At 37.3% G+C, this 14798-nt stretch overlaps 1 protein-coding gene across 4 annotated transcripts in view; it reads right to left on the reverse strand.

Annotated features, from left to right (window-relative positions):
- The window catches only part of NELL2 (neural EGFL like 2), a 338935-nt gene that overhangs the window by 93599 nt on the left and 230538 nt on the right, over positions 1–14798 (reverse strand). For all 4 annotated transcript variants that reach the window (XM_043563469.1, XM_043563471.1, XM_043563468.1 and 1 more), the window contains 2 exons: positions 9147–9269; positions 6066–6161 (listed from right to left, as the gene is read on the reverse strand). In XM_043563469.1, the coding sequence (XP_043419404.1) occupies positions 6066–6161; positions 9147–9269 (219 nt within the window). The remainder of the gene's footprint in view (positions 1–6065; positions 6162–9146; positions 9270–14798) is intronic.

Here is a 14798-nt window from a genome sequence, read left to right on the forward strand (position 1 = left end):
TAAAAGAAAGCTACATGATCATGAAACTAAATCAATATGTTCTGTTAATGGTGAAAAATGTGCTAATTTAACCATATCAGGAAATATAACACAATTTGACATTAATAATAAATGCTAACTGTACCTACTACTAGCAAAATAACTTTGTTAGTATAAATGAATTAAAGGATTTTTACTACCTACACTATAACAGTAATAATGTAGACTTTTAAAAATCAATCAGCCTCAATCAATATATAGTCACCTTTGAAGTAAAGCAACATTCATATAAGCCTCACGCTTAATTTTTATCATTTTGAAGCTACAGATATTAAAAAGCTACACAAACAGGAATGCAACTTGAGTTTATATTCATTTAAATACTCACTAAAAATAATTAAAATCCCATCTCATGTTTTGATCTGTGGCTAAGAAACCCATTATTTTACACACCGAAAAAAAGAGCCATTTATCACCAAAACGTCAGATCTCCTTTTCTTTGATATCACAGCATATCTTTTTTTAGCGTTGCCATTTGATACCAACTTTTTCCCAGTTATAAACGTTTTAATTTGATTTAAGTTGGCAGTTACTTATAGGAGACTCTCACATCTTTTAGAGTTATGCTTTAAATCATGACTGAAAGATTTATTTTCAGTACACTAAGACAGCTTTGCATATTAATCAGATCATCAGACACATGTTTGCTGAGGCTTAGTGATTGTGCAATAAATACAGTATGGCAATGAGAGAGCTGTTAAACCTCAGCACATAGGTTTCTAATACATTTTATTGAGTTATCCAAGAAATAATCACCCAGCTAAATCCAAGTTAAACACCTGATGGAATATTAGGATGTTTAATTAAAAATGAAGTTATGCTGTACATGTGGGTGATTTTACACAGTGGCTAAAAAAGAAGGCCATGAAAAATTAATTTTACTCCGAAGATATACATAACAGCCTCTTTGTGAAGTTGGTAAGTAGATTCAACCATTCCACTAAGATACACTGATGCAGAAATAGAATAAATAAATTAAGGGGAGGGGGTACAGGAGAGACCTCAATATAGTAACGAGGGTTGGTAAATGTCATGCATATTTAGACTGTCTTTCAAGAAACTAGTAAATCCTATTACCTCATGCTCAGCAATTCCATTGTGAGGGCTCAACAGAGGGCCACTGGGGCCAGGAAATCAGTCCCCTTTCTAAGCTATCAGGCAGTATCCAGCTCCAGCAGGCCAAAATTTAGGCCATTCCTACACTTACAAATCTTGACAGTCCTGATGCTTTCTCTACCTTGGGAGAGAAAAACTGCCACAGTCTTCACCAATAAAGACAACAGAAATATTTGGCAGTTGAAGGGGTGGGCATAAGAAAAAGCCCAGACCTCGTGAGAGATGATACTAGGATAAATTCCTGAACATAGAGCATGGCATAAGAAGGATGGAAAGAAGAAGGAAGGAAGGAAGGAAGGAAGGGGAGAGGGAGGGAAGGAAGGAAGGAGCAGAGAAACACTAGACTAGGAGTCAGAAGACCTGAGTTCTAAATTGCAGATCAGTATCTATAATGAAACAACTTATATAAGTTCCTTCACCCTTCTGTGCCTTAGTGACCTCATCTGCCATCTCAGACTTTAGGACCAGATGACCCTGAAGACCTCTTTAAACCAATGTTCAATAAAGTCCAGCTAATATGGATGCAAGCACATCTTTTACCTCCTCATTTAATTGACCACTCATTTATGTCTTTATTTATTCACCAATATTCACGGAGCACCTTGAATAATAAGGTGCAGGCCTTATACTATGTTTTGAAGATTCAAAAGTGAACAAGATACATGCTTTACGTCCATGAGAGTCAATGCCTGGGGCTGTAAATGAGGTGAGGAGACAGAGGGACAAGAGGGTGAAAGCTGGGTAGATAAGCAGGAGACAAATCTTGAAGGGCCATATAGGTCATGTTAAGAAATGTGAGGTCACCGGAGGATGCTAATGTGTTTTTTTTTTTTTTCACTATGGAGTGATACGATCAGATATGTGCTCAGATATTCTGTGAAGAATGGACTGGAGAGAGATAAACCTCAGAGCCCTAAACTACTGTACTACCAGAGAGAATGGAAAAAAAAAAAAAAAAAAGGATCCTAGTAAAGAGAATCAAAAGGACTTGATTAGATGTGAAAGTGAAAAGAGATGGGGGGAGGAGGTGATTCTTGGTTTGTTGGCCAACAAAACTTGGTGGGTAAGGCCACTCACTGAAATAAAGACAAGAAGTGAAGAACCAGGTTTCGGGAATAGAAGAGATAAGGCAAGAGTCATGAGATGATGGATTCAGTGTGGGGTCTCGAGATTAAAGGTCCCCAAAGAAACTCTGGAAGGTATTGGATATCTACATTTGTATCACCTTCTACAGAATCAAATAGCAGTTAGTTCTCTTTATGAATCATGGAAGATTCTCTCCCTAGTGGTTCATAACTATTTAGAAATTATAGAACCCATTTGCAATCTTTAAAAGCTCTGAATTCTTTCTGCAGAAAAATGTACACATGCATATATATTCAGGGAATTCATGGACCCCCAAAGTCCATCCATAGACTTGCAGGTGTCCGGGAATTTCAAGTTAAGGATCCCTACCAGAGGTGGAAAGAAGGCAGTGATTAAAGAAGGAAGTCACTCAGAGTTCTTCCCTGAGTAGATGAGACAATGTCGAAAATGGTTTGATTGTTCAGAGTAAATAGTATAGCAATGCCAGACAGCACCTAAGACAAAAGACTGGCGTAATGGTCACAGACCAGTTTCATCTTCCTGGACATTCAGCTGAACTACATTTTCTCAACTCCTCAAGTCCATGTGATGAGTTCTTACCAATGGTATGTGAGAGGAAAAGACATGTATGTTACTTCTGGTCTGAGGTAACACTGGGTATGTATTCTCCATGCTTTCACATCTATGGTCCCTCTTCTCTTTGGTGTTAGAGGCAGTGTGTTGGGCATACTTCATCAAATGGCAACAACCAGGGCCCCTGGCTTAAGCAGGCTCAATCCCAATGCTCCTCAGCTCTCCCCAACACCACATTTGACATATCAAACTGAGATGTGAGTGAGCAAACACTTTTTGTATTAATCACTGAAATTTTGGGAAGTGTACAGAAGCTGATGTTAGCAACCTTTAGTAATGAAGTAAATACCAATAATAACAATACTCGTCATACATAAAGTCTATAGGTAATAAAAATAATTTTACACTATCTGCTTTAGTTTTCTTTATTTTTTTTTAAATTTTTTTAATGTTTGTTTATTTTTGAGACAGAGAGACAGAGCATGAACAGGGGAGGGGCAGAGAGAGAGGGAGACACAGAATCCAAAGCAGGCTCTAGGCTCTGAGCTGTCAGCATACAGCCTGACACTGGGCTCGAACTCACGGACCGTGAGATCATGACCTGAGCTGAAGTCAGAAGCTTAACCGACTGAGCCACCCAGGTGTCCCTGCTTTAGTTTTCTTTATAGCAACTACTACCTGACAATATTTTACATATTTATTTATTTTCCTGTTTATAGTCCCTCTAACTCAACTAGATCATAATCTCCATGCAGATAGGACCTATGTTCACCGCTATATCCTGTTTCTAGTTCAGTGCTCAGCATATAAATGAGCCTAAATAAATGTTGAATAAATGGGTGAACAGATTATTTCACGTGGTTCTCCTCCAAAGTTATTTTTTAAATGACACAACTTCTATTTATAACTACGTCAACAAAAATGGTGTAAGGTGAGGGGTTAGGATATAACCTGGAGCAATAGCTGGGACAGATGCTTTGAAACAAGTGTTATCCTGACAATTTCTCAGATAGGAGGCAGGAATGTCTTGCTTCTCAAATAGTGAAATATGGTCTTGGGCCAAGAGGTGCTAGAAGGCAGAGATAAACCATGACCCATTGTCTTAGAGCACCAACTTAACTCAAGGGTAGTAGGTAAGTTAAATGTTTTCACGTGTTATCGAATAGAAATGAATGGATTTTTAGGAAAAAAACATAATTTTTGATGAAATTTTATTTACCCTTTTGGTAGGCCTTTTCAGGATGGCTCTGGATGAAGACATTCTCTCTCTTCTGTCATTAGAATTAATTCAGAAGAAATTTAAAAACCACATTGATATAGATAAAAAGCCTGGGTTTGCCAGTTAGAAAGACCTTTGTATTTTGTATTCAGCTGTTAACTCTATGGCCTTAGGAAAAAAATTAATCACTCTGAACCCAATATATTTTTTTAAATGGATATAATACCTATCTTGTAAGAGACTTGTGAAGAGTAAGGTGATGTATAGATAGTATAAGACACTGAGAAGTAATGTAACTTGCCCAAGGTCACATAACAAGTAAATGGTAGGACTAGATTTTGAACCCATATCTGTTTGTCCTTCTCAAAGCCCTTGGCTGTTATAGACAGCTACTTAGAGTAAGTCTGGGATCGTCTTCTTATAGACTGAAAGTTCAAAGATAATTAGAGAAAGCTAAATATTCTGTTGGGTTATATTTAACTCCCTAGTTTTAAATTTTACATTGCTCAGATCAATCTTATACCATTCCAGATTTTCACAATCTCACATGTAACCCTTTTTTTTTCCTAGTGGAAGAATGATACGCAGAATTGGCATGGCCATTATTCATCTCAGATTTTCTGGGACAGCCTTTATTTCAAAATCATACACCATTTCAGTGCCATGAAAAAGCCAGTATTTCTGATCACAACTGCACCAGAAGCAGTACCAAATACTGTATTCAGGAAATATGGTCACCGCAGGTGTTGATATACAGGACGACCACAGTACCTGATGTGCTTGGGTGTACTGGTGGAGACTATGGGATAGAAACATTGTAGAATGACTGCACTAGAAGTGCCTGATTTTGATCTAGTAAATCCTATGATAGTTAATTACCAGAAATCTGCATATTTAACAAGTTAATAAGACTTATGGGTAAGTCACATGCTCACTAAGTTTGGGAACTTCTGATTTAGGAAATAATCCCCTTATGAAAGAGTCCTACATATCAAAGATGGACACTATCCATTTTCTATTAGAGATCTTTGTAACCAAATAGTCAGTCATTGAAGTTTGAAGAACATCACTGAGAGGTACTTATAGAAAGAAACAATCTAGTGACGCAAGCCCTTCTGTGGGCATCCTTCTGTGCACAGTGGTAGGACCTATTCAGGAAACTTTTCAGTTCCCAAATGGTCCAGAACATTTTCTGTCTCACATTCTTATCTGTCAGTGTCTTTATTAAAACAGACTCTGCAGGTCGAATGGAAGCAGGAATTGCACCATATCTATTGTAATGAGATTTATGGAAAGTAATGTAAGATGGTAACCACCAGTCACCGGAGGTAGCAGCTTTCTCTTAGGGAGAATAATGGACATTCTGGGGTCATCTACTATTAGAACCCACTTACCCAAAGCAACAAAACTACTACTGATATGATTTTAGTTAAGAGCTAGTATTTTCATGGCATGTTTTAATATATATATTAAATAATGTTTAATATATATATTAGTTTCTAGTATTAGTATCCAGCAGACTGAGTTCAAAATGAACTTGGATTAGGAATAATTAAAAGGTAGGAAACTTTAAATACCTTTTAAATAAACAACAATGAATGAATATTGAATGATTCAGGTAAAAACTTTTTTTAAAAAATTCTCAAACGTGCATGGAGGAGGTAGCATGTCCTAGGAAGTGTGTTGGCCATGAACTTGAATAATGTGCTTTAATATAGTCATACAGATCCCAGAAAAAATGGGCTCCAAATGAGTAAAATGAATTATGAAGTCATAAAATCCACACACCTTTCTATAAATGTTCAATATTCTTCTAGTTATAATAGCTGCAAAACCTCTATAGAACGACTTTGGGGAAACGCCCAGTGAATATGCATCACTGAAACTTCCCACGTCCTACCTCCTAGGACTTCCTTATTAATAGTTCCAAGCTTTGAGAGACACTTGAAACTTGAAACATTATTTTCCTCATGGATTACTTTGTACATTGGCATAAAAACTCATTTTCTAGAAGATGGAATGATAGTCTTACCCGTTTCACAGCTGGGTCCGGTGAAGCCTTGCGGGCAGGCACACACATTAGCGGCGATACAAGCTCCTCCGTTCCTACAGCCGTCTTTGCAAAATGCTAGAAATAATTCAGATACATGACTTTCATACTTCAAAATTGAGTAGTTCAAGATACTTCAAGCCTAGCTTTTCTTCATTCCCTTGGAGATGTGGACGTCAAATTATATATGGTATTATAACTTCAAATTCATATAATATCTTCCATGCAGGCAAGAAACTTCAACCCAATTTGTAAAACAGTACTCTTTTCAATGGTAAAGAAATATTTCACCTGTGAAACGACACACTAAACTTTCTTTTAACAAAAAGCAGTAATCTTACACAACAGGAAGCACATTAGAATTAGAGTTGCATCTCATTGTCAACCTGAAGAAAAAAAAAAGGCAGCTATCCTAGAGTTTTCTTAAGGAGAAAACCACCATCTAGAGAATGATAACGAAATAGGAAATGACTGACTCCTATGAAACTCTGGCCAAAGTGCCAGAGTATTGGAGAAATGCCCCAGCTTTCACATAATTTCTAAATCCAAGTGATGAACTGGCCAATGGTTAAGAATTTGCTGTAGTGGTCTTCAGGAAGAGCCTTAGTGTCCTCTACTGAGGACAGGTCAGGATCCAGGATCAGGGGCAAAGGCACTGCAAATCTTGCTGTGTTAGAGTAGGTTTGTGAGTGAGGGGAATTTGTCTGTGACTAGGAAAGGGAGCCAAAATCCGAGCTATTGCAAGTGAGACCTTTTGAGATGTGCCGCCTGATTCAAAGAAGGTGAGAAAAACAAGATGGGTGAGACTGAGTACCCTTAGATGCTTCCGTTTCCACCTCAGCTTATTCTTTGGCTCTGTGAATCTCAGGGGCCATTCCCTGGTCTGTAATGGATGAGTTAGACCAGCTTTTTCCAGGCATTGGGATAAAAGCTTTCTCGCAATTTTTCTGGCATGTGCTTCCTCTCATTAGTTAGGATGTACTTTCTTTGAGTGGTAAAATGTAGCAATCCAAGATTCTGCTGCTGAGTTAAAGGAAGGGACACAAAGAGGCCATTTACCTTCTTTGGTCATAAGTCTTTGTCTTCATCCAAGGCAAAAAGAATACCTAGTCACCAAGGATTCGCAAAGAGATTAAGAATGTAAACCTCATAAATAATAAAGTGTACATCTCCTAGACCACATGTGTATCTTCTTTGGAGTAATGTTTAAGGACAGAGCACAGGACTCAATGATTCAGATCCTATGTCTACATTACTTATCTCTCAGCGTTTGACATTCCCAGTAGGGATACACACATGAACTGGAGAATCTGTATTCAGGCAGCCTGTTGACCTAACTTCTGGTAAAACTGTATGGATCCATGAAAGTTCTCCTTCCTTCAAAGATAAGAATTACCTATCTGGATCTGCTCATGATTACAAGAGTTCTTTATGCTATAAACATTTGTCGCATTAATTAGGAGTCAGAGTGAAATAGAAATAAGAGTGAGAAGTTGGTCTCCCAGATGAAATATTAACTTCTCCCCACCAAGCTCTCAGAATATCTGGGTGCTCTGAGGAAGTCCTAGGCATTCAGTTACACTATGCAATGGACGTTAAACTTCTGGCTTTTCTCAGGATTTGTCTAGTATCTCTGAGAAAATCTTTGTGGGATTTAGACCTCAAAGTGAGTAGGCCTTGTTCACATTGCTCTAAATGAAACATTCCCATAGACTTTTATAAACCAGAGTAATCCTCTTGCCCATCGATATCTGCATCCAATGTATTCTTATAAACCAGGTCTTAAGATTCATGCTCATGGGACATGGTATTAACAACCATCCCTTGTTATTTCCTACCTCCCATATACACAGTGTCATAGAAAATTGATTTTAGCAAACTCCAGGACAATGGGCACGTGTGTGAGAAATGGGAAGTTTTGAAGCTTAAAATGTTTAAATTATACAAATCATAAATAAATCTACATGACATATACAGAGTATGGACTTTAGCCTATGGGAGTTAGCAGTTTCCAAAATAGAACCTCTATTGTGAAGGAGGAGGTAAGCTCATCTGATAAAAGAAAAGAGGGCACTGGTGAAAGAATGTATCAGGGGACGGTGGTGAAGTACTGTGGGAACATCCACTGATGGAAATGAAAATCTGAGCTCAGCAGGACTTTTAAAAGAATTATTGACTGACATTGACAAACCAGCTAAAATGGGAAACTATAACATGTGGAGACCCAATATTCCCAGTTAACTTACTACTCAACAGTTCAAAAGAGAGTAGAGGGGTACCTAGGTGGCTCAGTAGGTTGAGCATTGAGCTCATGGTTTCCACTCAGGTCTGACCTCACAATCTGTGGGATCGAGCCCCACGTTGGGATCTGCACTGCCAAGGAAGAGCCTGCTTAGGATTCTCTCCCCCTCTCTCTCTGTTCCCCTCCCACTCACACACTCTGTCTATTTCTCTCCCAAAATAAAGAAATAAACTTAAAAAAAAAGAGTAGAGAAGAAAAACTGTCAGATTGATCCCAAATAGAGGTATTTCCAAGTGGATTTTGCTAAAAGAACAAATAGGTTGACTGTATTGGTGAAAAAAAAATAGCTGTCATGTTTGGATTCAAAAACAAGTATTTAAACATGGGAGGAGACTGGTAAACTGAAAGAAAAGGGTCAGAGAAACAGAAGATGAAAGGTCATGGAAGAAACAGAGTGGGCCAACTGGAAGCAGAAGGACTTGGGGTAAGACAACAAGAAGCTGAAGTCTGAGATTTCAAAGATGGAACAGTTCTGTCCAAAAGTGCTCGGGTGTGATAATGGGTGTGGTCTGCTAGACAGGAACAGAGATGGAAACCACTGAAATGGAGGTCAAGGAACATGAAGTCGACACTGTTTGAACAGTTTGGCTGCTTAAACACTGACCTAACCCAGGGGGAAGAGTATGAGCCATGTTGCAAAGTTCCCAGTGGCTGTGGGAAGTACCCAGAAGGCAGATAACAGTGATGAGAAGGGGTGGAGGGAGGTGAGGATGGACTGCCTTATCCCTAATGTGAGAGAGGCTGACATTTAAACCTTTTACCTTTGCATGTGGTTCCATTCCCCGTATAGCCTGGCTTGCAAACACAGTTGTGTCCTCCAACGGTATTGAAGCATAAAGCATTTTCATCACAGTTGTGCTGATTTGTGATACACTCATCATGTTCTGAAATGAGGAATACAATTTTGTTACTCAAAGATAGATTTTTCAATGAGACTGTATTTTAAACTACCTGCATCTTGGTTACTGCATGGTATTTCTTTCAAACACAGACAGACCTATACAAAGCCTATGTTAAAGAAGAGCTCATATTTTGAAGTATTGCATACTCCTCTTGAAATACATACCTTGCATGCAAAAGGATTTGGACAAAAGACCCACCAAGGAGGAGGAAGGAATGGCAGAAGGGGAGAGGAAAGGGTGGATAATTCTCAGAAGTGTATCCCAGAGCCTCTGTATGCAATCTCTGTGGTTAATATTTGGGGAGTTATTGTCCTGACATAAATATGCTACCTAATTCTTCTCTGTAACATGAAAAAGGTAATAGGAATGGATGTGAAATATATTGCTTCGTGAATCCTGGCCTGTAGGAAAATGGAGTTAAAGCTCTGGGAATTAGTTAGGATGCAGTTAACACCCACACCCACATGGCCAGGCATAAAGATACACATGCAAACTACTGGGGAATATCTGACCTCCTTAGGAATCTCTCTCCTGAAAGAAAGTATCAGAGTTCTGCTAAATAAGACAACTCTCCTTTATAATATGTGCAAATACATACTTTAAAAGATGCAATCAATATGATACTTCATTTAACTGTGTACAACTTGACACTTTAGAAAACACTGAATCATCTGCTTCTCCCAGCACCCCTATGAGAGAGGCATAACCAATATCATTATTACCATTTTAAAAATGAGTCCATAGTGGCTCAGAGTGCTTATGTCGCCTGCCCAAGTTCACAGGAGTATTAGGTAACATCAGAATTCTAGCAGAGTGTTCAACAAAAATGTAAATGTAAGGAATAAATACAGTGAAAATGAGAAAGAAATCAGATCTAACATCAAAATCAAAATGAGTAGGAAATGAAATATAAGTGAGGAAACACTTATGAACTAGTTCAGCAAAATGCCTACAGTGGCACTACTTATTACTTGGTCTCTCACAAAATTATTACTTAGGCCTAAAATTAAATATATATTTTAATATGCTTATATTAATGGAGCTATTAATTCACTATGATATATATCATCAAAGCAAAAAGAAATATTTGCTTTTTATTTTAGAACTCTTCGTATTCTGGACAATACATGTATTATTGCAGACAATATATTATAATAGTAATGTACCTGTAAATGTGCTTTGGGCACATTCATTTGAGATTAGACTAAAATCACTTATTTCAAGTACTAAAATAGAATGCTCTGTTTTTTTTTTAAATAAATATTAACATTATGCCCTGTGTCATATATAAGTATAAAGTTATAATATTTTGAACTCTAGCCTGGTAATAAAATTCTTAGACATTATTCCCAATAATCTTTCAGAAGAAAGAGAGCTCTCAATCACTAAGGTTTTAGAATTGCATGAATAGATACCTTATCCTCCAAATCCCTGGTTGAATTTCTCCAAATTGTACAGAGTTCCACTGTTATTATCTAGTATCAGAAACTTTGATAGTTATTATAAATTCAAGCACATTGATGATAACCTAGGAAATAGCCAGATTACAGCTGGGTCTCCTGCTTGGGGCTGTCCTTGGACCACTATAAAATTTCAGAGGGACTGGAATGGGCAGTCCACCTACCTCTGGGGTCAGCTGCCCGAAGCAAAATAAATCTACACTCTGAAGTTTGCACCTGCTGCCCATTTTCTTCCCAGTGTAATTCAAAGTGCTGCAGTTAATCTATAAATCTCTATACGGACAGCCGTAGGCTCTTTAAAGACAGCTGCTGATTGATTTGATGCTGTTTTCATCTCTGCTTTGGTTGTTTTCTTAATTAGACAGAACTCACTGGGTAGAGGAAGGGCCTAACAAGATGCAGTTTAGCACCCAGTATGATGATTCCCATACACTTTAATTAATTACACAAGCCTGGATCTGGTTACCCTGTTGTCATTTACTCTCGAGACTGCTGAAATGAGTAAATGTGCTCCTAAGCAATTCAAGGGTAAAGACAGTTTGCACATTTTTAAATACACACCTTTACACATACTCTTCCCTGTGCCTGAAGTGTCTGCCCCATGGATTCTCCTGGCAAACTCTTATCGCCTCTAAAGATCACACTAAAATGTTGTTTTATGCAAAAATATCCTTCTCTCCCCCTCCTGCAAAGTCAGGGCCTGCTGGCTGTTTTCCTTAGCACCATATACAAGGCTCTGTTATTATATTTTATCATAAATATCTACTTCTCCTTGATTCTCCATCTTCATGCCCCACCAGGAACAGTTAATTTTTGGACAACAATTCTATATTTTTATTTGTATTTCATTTCAGCATTCAAAGAATGTTTCTTAAATAAGTAATTAAAAGAATAAATGACCAGAGGGGGCTGGGTGGCTCAGTCAATTAAGCATCTGACTCTTGATTTTGGTTCAGGCCATGACCTCACGGTTTGTGGGTTTGTCCCCACGTGAGGCTCTGCACTGAGAGCACAGAGCCTGCTTGGGATTCTCTCTCTCTCTCTCTCTCTCTCTCTCTCTCTCTCTCTCCCTCTCTCTCTCTCTCTCTCCCCCTCCATCCCTCCCTCCCTCTCTCTCTGTCTTCTTCTCCCTCTCTTCTCTCTGCCCCCTCTCTGCTCTCTCTCTCAAAATAAATAAACTTAAAAAAATAAAAATAAATGACCAAAGGAAGAAAGCTAGGAAATACTTCCTCTTCCATTATAATTCAAGCCAATCCCAATTTGTTCAGTTGTAGACTAGATGCCAAATAGAAGCTATTGAAAAATCTAAACTTTATTTTTTATTTATTTATTTTTTTACTAATTTTACTACAATGGTGTTTTATTTTATCAGGGATATTTCAAATATTAAGGTAGCAAGACATATTTTGAAAACAAAATATTAATTCCTTTACACTATCATTTTAAAATTCTTTACACCACTTAAAATAAACTTGGTTATACTTATAACCATCAACTAAAAGTAAACTGTGACTTCAGGAAAAGCCTTTAAAAATGCCTATGTCTCACAGAAGAATTAAGTTTAATTTGATAGCCCTCCACAAAACAGAATGTGAATGAAGCAAGGAGCAAATATTCTATAAGGTCATCTCGATAAATAGTTAATTATTGCTGCTGTATATCCAGTTTTGGTCAAATGTCAACTTCTTACCCCTTCCCTGACTCACATATCCCTAAGGACTCCACCAGCAACCTCTCCATTTTTCATGCTCCCTCTAACATTTGTAACATACAATAAGTTAAATTAAATAAAATCAGGAGGGAAATATTAAGAAAAAATTTAAATCAATATTATGTCACAATGTTTGAGAAGAGGCATGGCAGGGTGTAGTAGTAAATGAATTCCAATTTTTCTCTCACGTATATTGAAAAGCAGACATTTCAGATCTGATGCTCACAATATCCAGTTCCTAGGAATGAATGCTATTTGCACATCTTCAGTTAAACCTTTCATTGTCCGTGTGACATGACAGTATGACGGTCCAGGTAAAAGCTAGGATTGAAACCAAATACACTTCTCTTTAACTGTTCTTCATTAAAAATACTAGCATATGGTTATTTTAATCAAAATTTATCACATTTTCTATCTATACATTTAAAATTTAAATTACATGGAAAAAAATAAACATGCAGAAAGGAAACACCACAACTCAAACAGCACTAAACAAAAGTAATGTGGTTGTCAATTATTACAGTACATTAAATATAGAATCAATGACTGTACAATAATAGTGGGGAAAAATTTGTCCTATGTGCCATAATTGCCATGCACGTTTATGTACTATATAAAACTGATTTCATACCAGTGACAAGGGTCAATATATTAAAATTCCTCTATATAAAAAGTGATAATATGTACACTTAGATTTATCTAAATGCAAATGTCACACAGAAATAATATTTTAGTCTCACTGATCAACCCCTAACCTGAGTAGCTTAATGTCTCTAAAATCATTTTAAGACTCCACACCCAACAGGTCATCTGGTCATAGTCGGACTTAAATTGGGCTGGAAATTTGGTATTCATATTGAGCTGTTTCTAGAATGAATGAACTATCTAGGGACAAAATGGCCATGTTAAAATTCACATAGCTTTTCTTACAATGATATCAAACACAGACATACAATACACATAGCACATGTTCTTTTCAAGGATTTCACTATGATACAAAATGCAAATACTACAGAAAACAGGAGTGAAAAGTAATTTAAATATATCTACAATTTGATTTAATACAATTTTTATTCAAGGTCTGTTGTATATTAAGACTTTTGCGGGATTAAAAATGTGATTATAAATGGTAGCTCCCTCAAAAGCTTATAGTTTAGTTGGGGAGATGACACAAAACCACAAGTGCCACATGAGGGCATTGTTAGAAATACTGAAGTAAAGAAGAAACCTGTTTACAGAGGGCTGCAGAGAACAAAGAGGGAAGAAGTCATTTCTAGTTGGGTCAGATAGGATTTCAAGAATGACTTCATGGAGAATGGAGCATTTGACATGGATATTTTTATGTATGTAGGGAAGGTGCAGATTCCAAATTGAAATAGTATTCATGTATTTTGCTCCTTTTGTTTTGGAATCTTGAGCCTCTTACAAATTTGAATCAACCTGAATGATGTGTAATAATCGTAGCTACAATTTAGTGCTTATGACATACCAGGCACTTTGTAATATACACTATCTCATTTAATAGGAGATATCTCACTTAATATCTTCATATTAATTAGGAAACATCATCACTATTTAAAAAAAGAAAATTAAACTAGGCTTGAAGAGGTTAAGTGGCTTTTCTGAGATCACACAGCTAGTAAGTGGTCGAGTTGTGAATCACAACATCTGACTCCTAAATCTAGGTTATTGACTGTCATGTGGTAGGGCTGCCTGAACATATTTAATGTGTGTGTGTTGCCTAATGTGTTTTTTAATCACATTATGTGATTCTTTGCACAATGTGTTCTTCTTTGCAATTGTCTAGAGGTTTGGTTTTTTAAAATTTATTAAATTGTTTTAATGTTCATTTTTAAGAGAGAGAGACAGATTGCGAGCAGGGGAGGTGCAGAGAGAGAGGGAGACACAGAATCCGAAGCAGACTCCAGGCTCTAAGCTGTCAGCACATAGCCTGACTTGGGTCTTGAACCCATGAACTGTGAGATCATGACCTGAGCTGAAGCCAGACACTTAACCGCCTGAGCCACCTCAGCGCCCCCAGAGGTTTTGGGTTTTAATGTTTATACCATTTAATGTCTCCTTGTCATATGTGGAGTCCTCCATTGCTTCACAAGTAGGAAGTTATCTCTTTTTTTGTATTATCTAGTATTTTTAACACTTTAGGGCTAAGCACTGAGGTACTTTCTGTTCATACTAAAATCTACATTTTCTCAAGAGTGAGAGAAGCTTTTAAAAGAAAAGGAAGATACCAATATGGCTAAGTGCAAATGTCTGTAAAACAAAGTGACCAGCTCACAGAACTTAGACTCAAGCACTCATTCCTCCAACTCAAAAATCTCT

Source organism: Prionailurus bengalensis, chromosome B4, assembly GCF_016509475.1.
Source record: "Prionailurus bengalensis isolate Pbe53 chromosome B4, Fcat_Pben_1.1_paternal_pri, whole genome shotgun sequence".
NCBI classification, from domain to species: Eukaryota; Metazoa; Chordata; class Mammalia; order Carnivora; family Felidae; genus Prionailurus; species Prionailurus bengalensis.